Below are 14,552 nucleotides of genomic sequence, written 5' to 3' on the forward strand. Positions count from 1 at the left end.
AGTTGTATATCACTCGGAGCTACCTAGATGCTGACTGTACAGTCGCAGCAGTCGGTGCGGAATTGAGAATAAGCAGTGAATCGGGGCATTTCTCGAAAAAGAAGTCGGCACAGATACAGGCAAAGTACACGCAGCACCGATAGTTTAGGACGTACCGAAAAGTGCTTAAGTGTTGGCAGAACCGTGGAGCTGATCTAAGATACTGCAACGTTAGGAGCGATGCCACTATAGATAGCGCAAGATGTGCAGTTAACAAAAAAGAAAAATTGGAACTGAAGCTAATTTACAAGAAACCAAGTAGTTGCGCGCTAACGCACGTAGGTTGGGAACTAGCTGCAAACAAGCCAGCGAATGCTAATAGTTATTACGGTATTACAGAACCGCTTGCGAATTCAGTTGCTGAAATTTTTTTTTTTTTTTTTCAAAACAATGCTAGTTCTACTCGGCCGTCTAAGTTACTCGTTTGTCATTGCTTCACTACTGTAGTCTCATTCACGATACAGAAGAAAAGAAAGTTTCTAGGAAGAAACACTGCCGTTCTCCTCGAAGGAAATATTTCAGCATGAGCTCTACTAGATTCGCCCATAACGAAACGGTGGTACCTCACACTTCATAGTACGATTTCCATTTAGATAGGGTATGTACGTACCTGAATAGCTAAAGTTGTATAGGATTGCAGAAAATAACTGCTACTAAACTCAACTGCAAATAGAAAATGTGAGACGTTAGATTTGTCATCACCGCCGAATATCAGTGACATGATCACAAAACCTGGATGAGCAATCAGCTGAAGACCGCAATACCTAAATCCCTATTATCACCACACGAAATTACGGGGTTTCGTGCTAAATTTACAATACAAGCCCTTCCTAGCAATATCTATATTCTTGCTATTTTCTACAGTTGATTTCGCTGGCGTTTGAAGCAAGACAAATAAATGATTACTGTCTTGGTAATACTCTCTCACGCACACAAAGACACACACGCATTCGCAAGGGATGACACTGTTTCACGATGAGTGGACAGATGGCGACAGCTACGACTAAGGCTCTGCGGAAAGAATACGGAGAGCTTGTTTCCGCGGATAGCTTACGGAAGCGCCAGACTTGACATGCCAGCAACGGTCTGTTGGCAGCATTTGGAGTCAGTTCGGTATGCTCGAAAAGTGCTAAGACTCACAACTATAAGAGCAATGGCTGAAATTTTCATATAATGCTACGAGGACAGGTAACAACACCAGCAAATACTCGCGAGCCGTACCCTTTGTGTGAGGGATCGGCAAAAAACAATATTGTATTCGGCAGCACGGCCCGGTCATCACATAGGCCGGAAATGTAAGCACTAACGCGACAAAAGCCTGCCATCGGCGCCATAACTTTGTTGAACACAGAAGGGTGCGAAAGACGGATACCTTAGCAGTTTTAACGTACAGCCTCGAATTGCAACAGCGCGGTAAACAGGAATACTTTGTGCGGTGACCTTTTTTTTTTTTTTTTTACTTAGTGATACAGGCACCCCAGACAGAGTATAAAGAACACACTTCACGACAGTTTAACCGCTGAAAACAACAGCTGTTCTATCTTTTTTTTTTTTGACGGGAAGCAATGGAGAACTTAGACGCACGCCAATCCGAACGACGGTTTCTAACAATGTTTACGTAGTAGCCGAACTTGTAAATGCGCATACGTCTCAGACAAGAGCGCCGGCGATTCTACCACTCTCATATTTCAGGGCAACGATTTCAGTGAAATGCGGGATTGGAGCAGTGCGACCCGAAATTTCCTCATAATCTCACACATGAGCGCACTAATAATTGAGATTTATTTAATCGAAATTTGTGATTGAGGGCCCGCGAAATTTCCGCCGACCTTCTTTCTCCGGAAATTCCTGAGAACACGCCTTCTGCGCCGTTCGTGTTGGTTCCGCTGGTTGAAGAAACGCCTCGAATTTAAAAGACCGGTGCATTGAAGCTACGGCCAGCTGAAGCTGTGTTATACTACGCAGATTTTCACCTCTTATTTAAACCTTTACAGTTCAAACCTCGAAAATTCAATTTATAGGAATGTGCAGGCCGCAGGAAATGCACGACTGCTGCGAAGAATGTCCGTGTGTCCCGGCACATTCTGACGATCGCGTATAACAATAATCAGTGGTGTCAATTTAGAGCAAGCGTCAACTTCAGCTTGATGTGATTTCCGCAGGCTAGCATAGAAATCCGCCTACTGCTGAGTGGCTAAGGAATTACTTGGACAACAAAATTGTATCCCAGTGCTTGCCTGAGTTGTCAAAGTAATGGTTTTTCCAGCATGGACATAACGGGAAATGGAAGCACCCTGACTGCCTTGAATTATAAATTATTCGGTGGCTCCACTGCGCAAGTGCCATAGTCGGCAACAGAACTGCAGCAATGTACCACCGGAATATCCGACATGATGGTTCCGGCGCGGTATTTAACAGAAGCATCGCTTACGACGGCAGTTGTACCAGGCAACTGCGAGACTGCTACCGCGTTCACTCGTAAGCTCCGCCTGTCTGTCGACACCCGAGCGGTGACCACTGATAGCAGCACCTGCACACTACCATCTGATTTATTTTACTTTTTTTAATGCTAGGGTTAATGCCTCAGGGCATAGAGGGGCATGGAATGCGGGCGAATAAGGATGATTAAGTGAATGAAAAGAGATTTGCGGATCTAATAAAGCCCAGGAGGGATTGATAATGTGGTCCCTGCGTCCAAGTCGTGTAGTGGCTAGGATTATGCGGCGAAAGTCCCGCTGCTGCGAGGTGCCGGAGCCTCGTCGCTTTCAACGCAGGGCAAACCCACAGCGGGTGGTGGACGTCGGCTTCAGATCTGTTTCATCAGATGTCTGCTGGATAGGACTAGTTCCGCGATATTGATCAACGTTCTCTCAGCGCCGTAAAGTGCTTTCGATATTTTTTTAATATGGGAATCTCGTAGAGAAGTAGCAAACCTAGCAAAGCCATCGGTCGAACGAAACACTTCGCCCCTTCGTTGGAAAAAATAAAAGTAAAGCGTCTGACTGATTCATCGCCTTGCCTGTAAATGTGAAGAGGATGTACAGACATTCGAATATCTAGCAGGTCTCCTCCAGTAAACATAACACAACTGCCTTTATTTACGTTGTCGTGCAGATAACTATGCTTCTCTCTGTTCGTGCATAGTGTTATTGAATGAGATGCCGCTTAAAACCAGCAGTTTCGCCGTTTTGTGCATCGGGAAAATAAGTTCAGTTCTGCATTGCTCAATCGTGAGTTTCCTTAGTACGCGGTGGTGCAGAGAACTGATTTATTTTTATTGTTCTCTCAAGTCAGATCAATAAGCATTGGTTGGGAGAGCAACCTACACTGTTTCATGTAAAGATTTTTCCCTAGTATTCCTTAAACCAGCAGCTGCGGCTGCTTCAACGGCAAACAGAACATTCGCGGCACATCTGCTGGGCTTTCGCGCTTTTCTATGTAGATATCTGGAGCTGGCGGCTGGTGCACATTGGTTATAACGCCTTTAAAAGAAACTATCCGGTTGACCAGAAATTCTTCTGAACCTTGTTCTCCTGAGCAGTCAAAAACAAGGTTTCAGACTTACAGTGCTTCTCATTTGTGAGGTACGACGATGGTTGCCATGTGATAGCAATCACTGTAAAGAACATAGTTGGTTATAATATTCCAATAGCATCGCCAATAGCAAACGACAGAATATCATGATGAAGAGGGCGGCATTGGACAACTTTGACAACTCCAGCCACGTAAAGAAATACCATTGTGAGCGAATTATCCGGCGAATGATGATTTCTCCCCGTAACAATGTATTTGATTAGTTGTCTCTGGAAACGTACTGAGAAACCATTACTGGCTTAACTTACGTTGAATCAACAATACATTTATTCCTTTCTTTGGGGTCGTCGCTCATGAGGTTGGTTAAAAATGACTTGATAGTTCGTATTACGCCGAAGTAAGCTGCTAAATCCATGGAAATCGACATGAGGGAACGTGTAAATAAACGGAGTGCACAAAATGAGCCATGTAATAGAAAATAAAGTGAATGATTAGCACAGCCTAGATTTACCAGGCTCAAGAATGTTATTCAGTGTTCATTTTACGGAGTCCTCTTCGGTGTGTCACGGACTCGACACATCATTTGGTAACTGGCACACCATGACGGTTAATTCTTTAACATCGTGAGTAGACGAACACGTAATAGGTAGTTCAGCATTTCTATACTTAAACACCTGAAAACTTAACACAAGCAATACCTCTAACACAAGTTCAAAACAGCGCAACGAAACATTTGGCACAAGATCCAGCACATTGTTGAGTGACGTTTCAGGGTGTGATCTGAAAACGAATATGACACCAACTGATTTCTCGCCAGGATGTCGTGAAACACGTAACCATCTACTATATACAGATAGTGGTGACCATTTTTTTAAATAGTTATGTACAAAACATATATACATTCCTTCTCTCAGCCAACACTTTGACATCAACTTCACAAGTTTGCGCATATTTTTTTTTGGCATTCAGTGTCCATGCAAAACGATAGCCCTTGCCGGCCGTTAAGACATACTCTTTTATATAAATGCATTAAGGGTAGCTCCTCATTAGTACAAGTGTTACGTCTAACGTTTCATTGGGTGTATTCCTCACTTACGGCAAGCACCAAAGAGAAAAGCGGGAAAAGCCGCTGCCTGCGAGCAGTGACTAGGTTTTCATCAATTGCCACAATATGTATGCTAGGTGCAGTTTAACTTATTTGGGATATTTGTAGAAAAAAAATCCCCTCTCTGCCTACAAGTGACTTGCGTGTACTTTACCAAAAGACGCATCTTGCAACAGAGTTAGACTAGAGTAATTTTCTTGAAGAAAGTATCCAAACTCGCAGTTGCATGGTTTCCTCCTATTCTGGGGCAGTTTCACCACAGGTCTTCCTTCCACCACTGCCCATCTGAGCCTTAATTTCTGAGCTTCCTTATCTTGATGTACTAGGAATGTCATAATTTTGCACTCGTCACAATCATATCAGAGATTTCTAAAGTGACACATAGATAAGACGCAGATGACCTTAATGTTTCTACTGGGCCTAGACAATAAAAGCCTTTTAATGGTCGACCTGCGGTCGGTGGCTGTCGGATGATAATGCTTTTCATTTATCTTTAATTTACTCTTAGTGTTTTTATTGATTTTCAATAATTCACTACCCAAGACATCAAGTGCACCAAGTAGTGCCCACTTGTAGGTTTAACGTATAATACGCAGTTTCCGAATTCCTTGCCCTACGTAATCTGCGTATGAGCATAGGCATATGCTCAAGTCATGACTACTTTACTGAAGGATATTTGCAGCATGTGTCTCACCGAACAGTGACACTTCAGGAGCACTCTTCAACTATCTCCGTTGCAGGGTAATAACCACCAGCAAAACAGTGCCATTAACACTGCAAATAGTGTTCATGCATGAAATATGCCCTTGAAAACGTCACAACAGCAGCAGCAGCATCAGCCGCTTCAGTAAGAACACTCCACCGCACAGCAATACGATGGGCGCACAGGACGAGTACCTGTTCCGCCCATGTGCTGCCTCACTGACGAACGATCATGCACACGAACACACATTGCTTGGCCCAAAAAAAGAACTTGAGCTGTGTAACGAACACGCCACTTGGTGAACACTGGGATCAAAAGATTAAACACATCCCCCAACGATGCTCTAAAGAAAACTGCTTGTCCAGCGAACTCCTGATGCCTTGCCAGCTACAAAAGTGACTTTTCGTGACCGGGCACACTAAGCTCTCAACAAATCCGTAGCCGATCTTGACGGCGTCCTCTTGTACTATTACAATCAACTCACTGCAAACGAGAGCTGTATTACAGCTTTTGTGGAACTAGACTAGGGTCTGCGAACCGCGACCACCAGTGCAAACTAGAGCGAAGCGCCAAAGAACAGATCGCTTCAGCCCTCATAGTATACAACCCTTGCTCATTTAACTGGTGCCCGAAAAAAAAGGCGCCAACGAGCGCACGTTCACTTTCATTCGTTGGTACAACAACACAAAGAAAAGGAACATGAAAACGACTAGCACTACGGAAGGTGTATTTATCTTCGCCAGGCGACGGACACTTAGGCCTCGTCATTTGGCATGCTGTATTACTGACATATTGAGCACCACTCGAGTCGCTTCTAACGGCGACAGGGGTGTTTCGGCTTAAATATACATATACGTATAGCAACAGGGAAAGAAAACATGTAGGCAAGCACGGTAACACGGAACGGAAGATATTGTCAAAGAAGGTTGCTTCGATTTGCGTATTTACAAGTGTCAACACACAGACACACACACAAATAACAGATACACAAACATGTAATTTGAACATTGAAGGGTAAAAAATATTCAATAGCCGGCTATGAAGCAAAAACACTACAGAAAGCGTATTCTTTTGCTGCGAGAGATATGAATCAGTATTTTTGCAATGCCGGCATGTAATGTCTAACTTTAGTTAAATCTTTATATTTGTCGTCAAACCTTAAATTCAAGTATGGACAGCGAGTCTACAGAAATTTTCGAACAATCCTCTAATTATAACACGAATGCCCACGAGTTATGCCTAATGTCGTATCTAGCTAACTAACTTACAGACGAGTAAAACAAACCTTCATTGCCGCTTTATGTAGACTATACGGCCTAGCAGCAGTTTCTTTGTGAACATCACCTACTCCTTTATTGAGCACCTTAATCGGGATAGACTGGAAAGATATTGTAAACGTGGGTGCTTATTTGAAGGCTTGAATCTCGCAATAAGGCAAACGGAAAGGTACTTAGAGCCCGAGTAAATTATTTTCATACTCAGTTATTTTGATTTTCAACTCATCTGTTACGATTCTGGAAAGTGTTTTCAGAAATAAATACGGACGTTTTAATAAGCGAGAATAAATAAGCATGATACGTGAAAGTCTAGCTGTAAAAAATTAAGAGCAGTGGAACACCAAGCAAAATAAAGTGCAGCTTTTGCCCCTTCCGGCCCTTGCAGGCAATGTTGTATTCTACGTCATGCCAACTACGTATCAACCAATGTCAAGCAACTTTGGGAATGTTTTAAATAGTGAAGAGCTGCTTTTTCGCTGGTATTATTCCTGTTAACAGCAATAAAAAGAAGTGATGCACATCGTTTCTTCGCGTATGAGGACACGGAAGAAGGAATGTATGGTAAAATGAAGGAAAACGCTCAGAACGACATATAAACAAGGGTAGACCTCTCGTGTCGGCTCTGGAAGGAGTGAACATCACTGGCGTTACAGGGAGTGCGCTAAACAAAAGAAGTTGAAACCGCTCGAGTTTCAGAGCTCGTCTGTGCATGATGGGTTTGTATCGGGGTTATGAGAACTCCGCATACTAGACTACGTGATAAAACAGGATGGCTAAATGGCGGCATCTTCTCGGTCAGAGACGATGTTGAGTAAATAAAGAGAAAACGATGTAAACATTTTGCACCACCCACGGACAAGACTCCCTATGCGCCGTTCACGGCTACTCGCCTATACTAAAGCGCGAACCCACGGATGACCTCGATAGGCTGCGTCGTTGACGCTGCCAGAGGCCACATCTGTGAGAGTGCAGGGAAAGGTTCTTGGATGTCACCCAGGCTTTCACAAGGAACAGGAAGACAGGCGTGGGAGCCGAGGAAAAACGACTCTGTGACCGGCTCAACTACGACGCGGTTCGCTTTGGCTGGAACGCTCCTGCTGCGCCACACACACACACACACACACACACACACACACATGCACAGACACACACAAAGAATACCAACATATGGGCAGTGGTAGCAGAGCCACCTGTCGTCCGCTGCCGTAGCGATTCGCACGTTTGCCAGGAGAGGTGCAGCTCCGAAACTGCGGACTTCGCGTGGAAAATCTCCGGATCGAGGCCCCGCACGTTGCCTGAGAAAGCTGGCCACGAGAGAGTAGAAAGTTTCGCCGCAGGACGAAGCAGCCCGGGACGCGCTGACAGAAACGAAGTAGAAAGCAAAACACACCGACCTCGGCACAGCACTCGACACTGCCTTGAGATGGCTACCGTAGCGACAGCAGTAAGGGCATTGAACGGGACGAGGGGCTCACTTGCCGAAGCGTTCTTGGTCTGAGCATCCTGACGATGGGCCGGCCCAGTACACGGGCTGCTGACCGGTCCCTTGAGCATTGCCGTTGTACGACCTGAGCAGTAGTTGGGCCGACACCTCGGCCCACGGGGACGACGAAGTGGACTCGACGGCAGTCACGTCTTCGCCGTTACTTGCGCTTCTGCCCCCGCTGCTCCCGCGGCGGGGCGTTATCACTGGAGACGCGGGAGTCTGGCGCACGCGCACCGCGTCGGGGCTGCCGAGGCTGATGATGATGTTCTTGTAGACGGCGGCGTCCTCGCTGCCGCTGCTGGCACTCTCCTCTACGATGGAGGAAGCACCTTCCAGCAGGGACTCGTCGCTCTTGAACGCCGAAGCCGCCGACGAAGCGCCACCGCCGGAACCACTGCGGCCGTACCTGACCGAACCACCGGGCAGGTGGTGATGGTGGTGGTGATACTCCTGCTGCTGCTGCAAGCTGCCGCCGCGAAACACGACGTCCAGCACCTCGTCGTCGCTGACGGAGGGCACGTGGCGGCACAGTTTCCGGTGCCGCAGACCGGAGGCCACGTCGTCCTCGTCGTCGGGCGACAGCGTCGACATGAGCGTCTCGGAGCGCGCGATGCGCCTGCGGAGGCAGGGCATCCACATCTCGACCAGGTCGTCGGTCGTCTGGCAGGAGACCTCCCGCTTGGAGGCCGAGGCGGCGCCGTACGCGACGGCCGCCTGCTGCTGCTGCACCAGCCTCCGGCGCTCGTGCGCGCCGGGCGGCGAGTCGGAGGAGGTGCGCTGCGCGGGCACCTTGGGCGACGTCCCGAACAGCGGCTCGACCGAGTGGCGCAGGTGGGTGCGCCGGTCGAGCGCCTCGGCGGCGCGCACCGCGCGGATGTGCTGCGCGACGCTGGCCTTGATGCGGTCTTGCTTGCTGGCCCGGAACCGCTCCAGCAGGTTGAGGCTCTTGGAGCGCGTCGGCGGCGGCTTGATCACCGTCTCCGCGGTGTGGTTCCTGCGTTCCGAGAGAAACACGCGACAATCGGGGAGTGTCACCTGGCTAGAAGTAGCGGGCGCTGTTGGTCGGGAGTATACGGACTACGTCGTTTGCCACTGCCAGGCTGACTACAAGCTGTTTAAGGAGGTTTCTGTGATACGTCATGAGTTTCAAGATCTTGGAGAATGAAAAGAACTTTGAGTACTCACAATTTAGAGACGTGAACTGTCACGAGTGTCACAGGAGCTGCATCAAACAGCCGAAATACATATACGGTGAAGGAGCGGAGGAGCAGGTGTACCTTTGAGAAAGGCTATACATTGTGATTGTAAAGGTACGAGGGGGTACAAGGGGACATCTCCTGCAGCGAACAGTGCAAATGACTCGCTCACGGCGGACGCGGCAGAACAAGAGGCTATTAGCAGTTGGCGTTTCTGAGGTGGTTTCTCTCATACCTGGCACCCAATATGGCATTTTGTGCCATTACTAAAATTTGGAAGCGCAGTGGCAGAAATAGGCAAGAGCGCACGCTGAACCTTAAAACGCTAAAGGATTCCCCAATAAATTCCTAATAACAACAAGTTAGCTCACTAAAAATATTTGTGCGCTGTTGTTACGTACACGATTCGCCACATCAGCGTTTCCGGCAATATATATCATGTGTTACACCTATCAATGCTCGTGCATATTTGACGCAATGTCCTCTCAGCTGACGTCAGACGCATTTGGCGTATCTGAAATCTGGATATCTTGTAACCAAGGTCCTCACCGACCGTTATTTTCCAGAAGTGGTTTAAGAAACGTTTTATAGAAGTGGACATAGAAATGCTACTAAATGATACCTATTCATGCCGAGAACACGTACCCAGAGGCGGCAAGTAAGAATGTAATCAAATTAGCCGTAAAGGAGGTGTAAGGTGAGTGCCTTTCACGTTTTTGCCCTCTGCCGTACGGCCCCCAAGTGCCATCAACTCCACTTGGCGCAAAGTGTCCGAGATCGGGACGAAGGTAACATGGGTCAGAGAATCGGGGAGGGCGGAGAGCCTCCGGCCTCGCGAGAGCCCGTCCCGAGTCCTTGGCGTGTGTTTTGAGGAAGCCGCAACTAATCGGGAGTAATAGGCCCTGTGCCTTGCGGTAGCATGAAAGAGCAACAAGAAAACAGAGGTGAGGGCGGCATTCCAGAGTGTCAAACGCTCAAAAAAGAAAAGGTCAACCAAGTGTGCGCGCTAAATAAGACAGGGTCGAGGTATGTGAATAAGACGACGTAAGTGTATGACGAACATGAAAAGGACACATAATAATGAGATAAGACCGACATTTAACAATCAAATCATTTCAAGCACCATGTATGTCGACCTTGGTTTCCTTAGCGTCGACGACAGCTTAGTTTGTGTATATATATATATATATATATATATATATATATATATATATATATATATATATATATATATATATATATATATATATATAGTCATATGATAAGAAGCCAACAAACACTGACACCAAGGACAACGTAGGGGAAATCGCTTGTGCTTGATCAATGAAATTAAGAAACCATAAATTAATGGAAATTAAAATGGATGAAAAAAACAACTTGCCGCAGGTGGGAACCGAACCCACAACCTTCGCATTTCGCGTGCGATGCTCTACCAATTGAGCTACCGCGGCGCTGTTTTCCCATCCACTTTCTAGGGTATTTATGTGTCCTAGTAGAACCCTGGGAGTGTTAGCCAGCGCCACCACTCACAGACCTAGGCGGCGGACGTGGAACGTCTTTTTTGCCGCAGGCGTCACGAGAACGTGATCGTTTCGGGTGAAAGCAACTGGTCAATAAACCCACATATGCTACCTGAAGGCATGAATGTGGCCGGATTCGAGACCCTCGTTGTGTAATGAACGAGAAGAAAGGGGGTGAACCGAGGGGCCCGATATTAGTCATATGGTAAGAAGCCAACAAACACTGACACCAAGGACAACATAGGATATATATATATATATATATATATATATATATATATATATATATATATATATATATATATATATATATATATATATATATATATATATATATATATATATGTATATCGAACTCGGACAAGGAATCCCGGCGCACGACAATGGGCCCGGCTGCGAGACTGAGGCACACGACGACCACCGGCGAACGAGACGAGACCATTAATTATGTGCAAGTTTTTCTCATACACAAAGAAAGTCAAAGCACGTGACACGAAAAGGGCCACGCAAATCCGGTTGTTTCGCAAGGGACCATTAAGCTTCGGCCCCGGATCGATGCCATCCAGCGAGCTATACAAGAGGGACGAGAGGAGAAGGAGATGCACGAGGTACACGAGAGGGGACGTCCGTGTTTGGGGCGTGAACACAAGTCGGGGACGTGTTGCCGACGCACGAAGTTGCGAAGGCGAAGCTGCAGCCATCGCGTGCCGGGGACGAATGCAGTGTGGAGAGAGAGAGTGAGAGAGAGAAAGAGAGTGAGAGAGAGAGTGAGTGAGAGAGAGTGGGTGAAAGAGAGTGAGAGAGAGTGTAAGAGAGCGTGTGTGTGAGAGAGAGAGAGAGAGAGAGAGCGAGTAAGAGAGAGTGAGAGTGAGCGAGAGAGAGCGAAAAAAAGAGTAGAAACAGTGCGGTAAAGCTATCGACACTGTTGCCCCTCGCCCCTGCAGCCCAGAAGTAAGTTCAACGCGGGTGAAATGGTTCATTATGGAAGACAAGGACGAAGGATGACGTCAAGGACACAGTGTGTGTTCGGCGTCTGGCGCATCAGTGTCTCGGCTGAGCTACGAAAAATTCCACTGTAGTATACGCTGTCTGACCAATTTCGGATGTTTCGTTTTTGTTTCGCTGATCATTGTTCCCGGGTACCGGCTCGTCGTTTATTCTTACCTTCTCGCGCTCACCTGCGCGAGGTTTCTGATTGGATCAGCTGGCAGGGCGAACTGGCGCTTAGTTCAATCTTTGGATCTGGGCGAATTCTGCTGCAGCTACGAAGCTGTTCTTGCTCGTGTAACGAGCATCAGTTTCTTTCGGAGCTTCGTGGCTATATCCTGGTAATAAAACCGCCCTTGATCTTTTGCGGCCGAACAAAGTGCTCTATATGTTCTACTTCAGCGTGCTGCAGTATTCGCGAATTTTATGAAAATAAATAAAAACCAAGATGTTATGTGCACCGCGATCGTGCAAACGTTGTACAAATCAAACCGCAGTTTCCTTTCAAGACTCGTCGGTAATATTTATCTGTGTATGCTGGCGGCTGACTTCGTAAGCCCCAAGAAAAAGGCAATGGACGCCTGCGTTAGTGCCACTTTTCTAGCGTCGGCAGAAGCATGTACTATTGTGGACACCAGAAACGATAAAACTATAATGGGAGAGTTCGAACTGGGGTGCCTTGCAATGCGAAAACTTAACTTACTGGTTAACCTCCCTACCTTTCATTTATCATTTTCTCTCTCTCTAACTTATTGATTTCACATCAGGCTGCAAATACTTTTTTTTTCTGCGGTAAAGGTGATGAAGTGTCTGTAGATAGCGCCGGTGTAGCCGGCGCTGTCTACACATTTGCCACGTGACTGGGCACTCGAGGCACTTTGCGTGTATTCGCGGGCTTTTTTCACGCTCGCAAAAACACTTTTAACGTGATAGCGCTAAAGGCCCCGCGTCGCAGAAAATTCTGCGTCGGCGTCCCGCGTCCAGCGTCGACCTTCCTTATACAAAAAATCATTCTGTACCACGCACACCTAACCACGCAGACTCTCCGTGTGGCGCAGAGACGTTACTGAACTAATTGAATTCCTCAAGGTAACAGGCGTCAGAAAAATCGCAAATTACAACCTAAGCACAACGTACAGACATGATAGCGTCGGACTGTAATTTCCATATACGAGAAAACATAATTATATTACGCGGAAACTCAAAAGCCCAAACCCCTTTCCAGCGTTTCTACCTTTCATAGAGAGGCGCGACCGGTTCCTCGCAACACCTCCAGATGGCGCGCGCCTCCACACGTCCGCGATCTACGCAAGAGGCCACGTTTCTACCAGAAAGCTCGCCTTCGTACCCAGCGCTCGCTGACAGCGTTTCCCGATAAAGATTACGGTTACATGAGCTGCAGTTACCGGTGTTAAGAACGGCCCAGCTGAGGTGCAAGTGTTGCCAGCCAGTTGCGACGACGGCGGCGTCAACTTTCAAGGAACGCCACCGTTACGCTCTAGCCTCGACGCCATTGTGACTGAATGAGTTCGGCGGGCCAACTATTGTTACCGAACCCACCAATGCGGACCTGATCTGCTATGAGAGGGGGGGTTGCCGCGGGAACCTCGTCGGAGACCCCTTCCCACGCGCCGACCAAGACGCAAGACAATGGCTACCCGGACGCGCTACCCGGGTTAGCTCCGAGTTCTACGAAGCCCCTCTGACGTCGGCTCCGGACCGTGTACCTGTGTGTGTGCGTGTGTGTGTGTAAGCCGTCCCGGGGAGAGGCGGCGTGTTTACAATGACTGGACGAACGTTTCCGTCCCCTTGGAATCAAGGGGAGACCGAGTGGTTATAAGCCGCTGTTGTGCGGATGCTCGACACACTTTCTTATGCAGTCATGTTAGACTGAGACACTCTCTCAAGCAGTCGTGTTAGACTGACGTACTTTCTCTCGCAGTCATGTAAGCCTGATGAACTGCATGTAAATACTGTAAATAAACCCTTATTCCTCGTTCTCGATGAGAAGCAGTCCTTCCCTTCATCAACGTCTTCAGCGTGGATAAGTTGGACGACGGCATGGGCCAGCTACCTTCTAATTCATGCCGGACTCCAATCTTGACAACGGATCACGAGCGATGGGGTTGAGCCCCCAATCCTGACACCGGGAAGCGTGAGAAGAAGTCAAAGATCTTCGAATGCTGTCGCGTTCCACTCTTACAGGCGTAGCTTAAGCATCCTCCAAATTTTTATGTAGCACATACTGCGCAACACCTATCGCATCCTTTTGCCCCTCCCCTAGTACACGGCAGGCAACCGGAGATAATCTCTGATTAGCCTTTCTTTGTCTTTGCCTTTCTCTCTCTCTCTCTCTCTGTATCGGGAGTCTTTCATGTTGCCCTACAATTTTCTCTTTTACACTTTTGATCTAATTATAATATTTGAGAAGTTGAATAATTAAGCCTAATTATGTAATTGGGTGGAATGCAAAAAATAATGTTAGTATCTCCAAGCGACGGCAGACAACATTGCCTTGGTTCTGTCCAGTGAAGTGGTATTTCCATATTACTAAATTTCTGTGCAATAGTACGGACATCCCGTATATAGGCGTACCTTTGATGAAAAGAAATTAGGGGGAAGGGGCGGAGGGGGAGGGGCAGAACCATGGTAAGCGAAAAAAAGAAATAACATCAATGAATTGCGGGTCACTGCATACAAGACGC

The 14,552-nt window shown here is 47.3% G+C and overlaps 1 protein-coding gene and 1 non-coding gene across 6 annotated transcripts in view; both read right to left on the minus strand.

Annotated features, from left to right (window-relative positions):
• Positions 1 to 3,477: 3,477 nt before the first annotated feature.
• Positions 3,478 to 14,552, minus strand: part of LOC135905912 (metabotropic glutamate receptor 5-like) — a 392,463-nt gene continuing 381,388 nt past the window's right edge. For all 5 annotated transcript variants that reach the window (XM_065437030.2, XM_070538651.1, XM_070538653.1 and 2 more), the window contains one exon: positions 3,478 to 9,138. In XM_065437030.2, the coding sequence (XP_065293102.1) occupies positions 8,130 to 9,138 (1,009 nt within the window). In that variant the 3' untranslated portion in view covers positions 3,478 to 8,129. The remainder of the gene's footprint in view (positions 9,139 to 14,552) is intronic.
• Positions 10,719 to 10,791, minus strand: TRNAS-CGA (transfer RNA serine (anticodon CGA)). The gene has a single exon. It is a non-coding gene; the product is annotated as a tRNA-Ser (tRNA).

This window comes from Dermacentor albipictus, chromosome 5 (genome assembly GCF_038994185.2).
Source record: "Dermacentor albipictus isolate Rhodes 1998 colony chromosome 5, USDA_Dalb.pri_finalv2, whole genome shotgun sequence".
Taxonomy (NCBI): Eukaryota; Metazoa; Arthropoda; class Arachnida; order Ixodida; family Ixodidae; genus Dermacentor; species Dermacentor albipictus.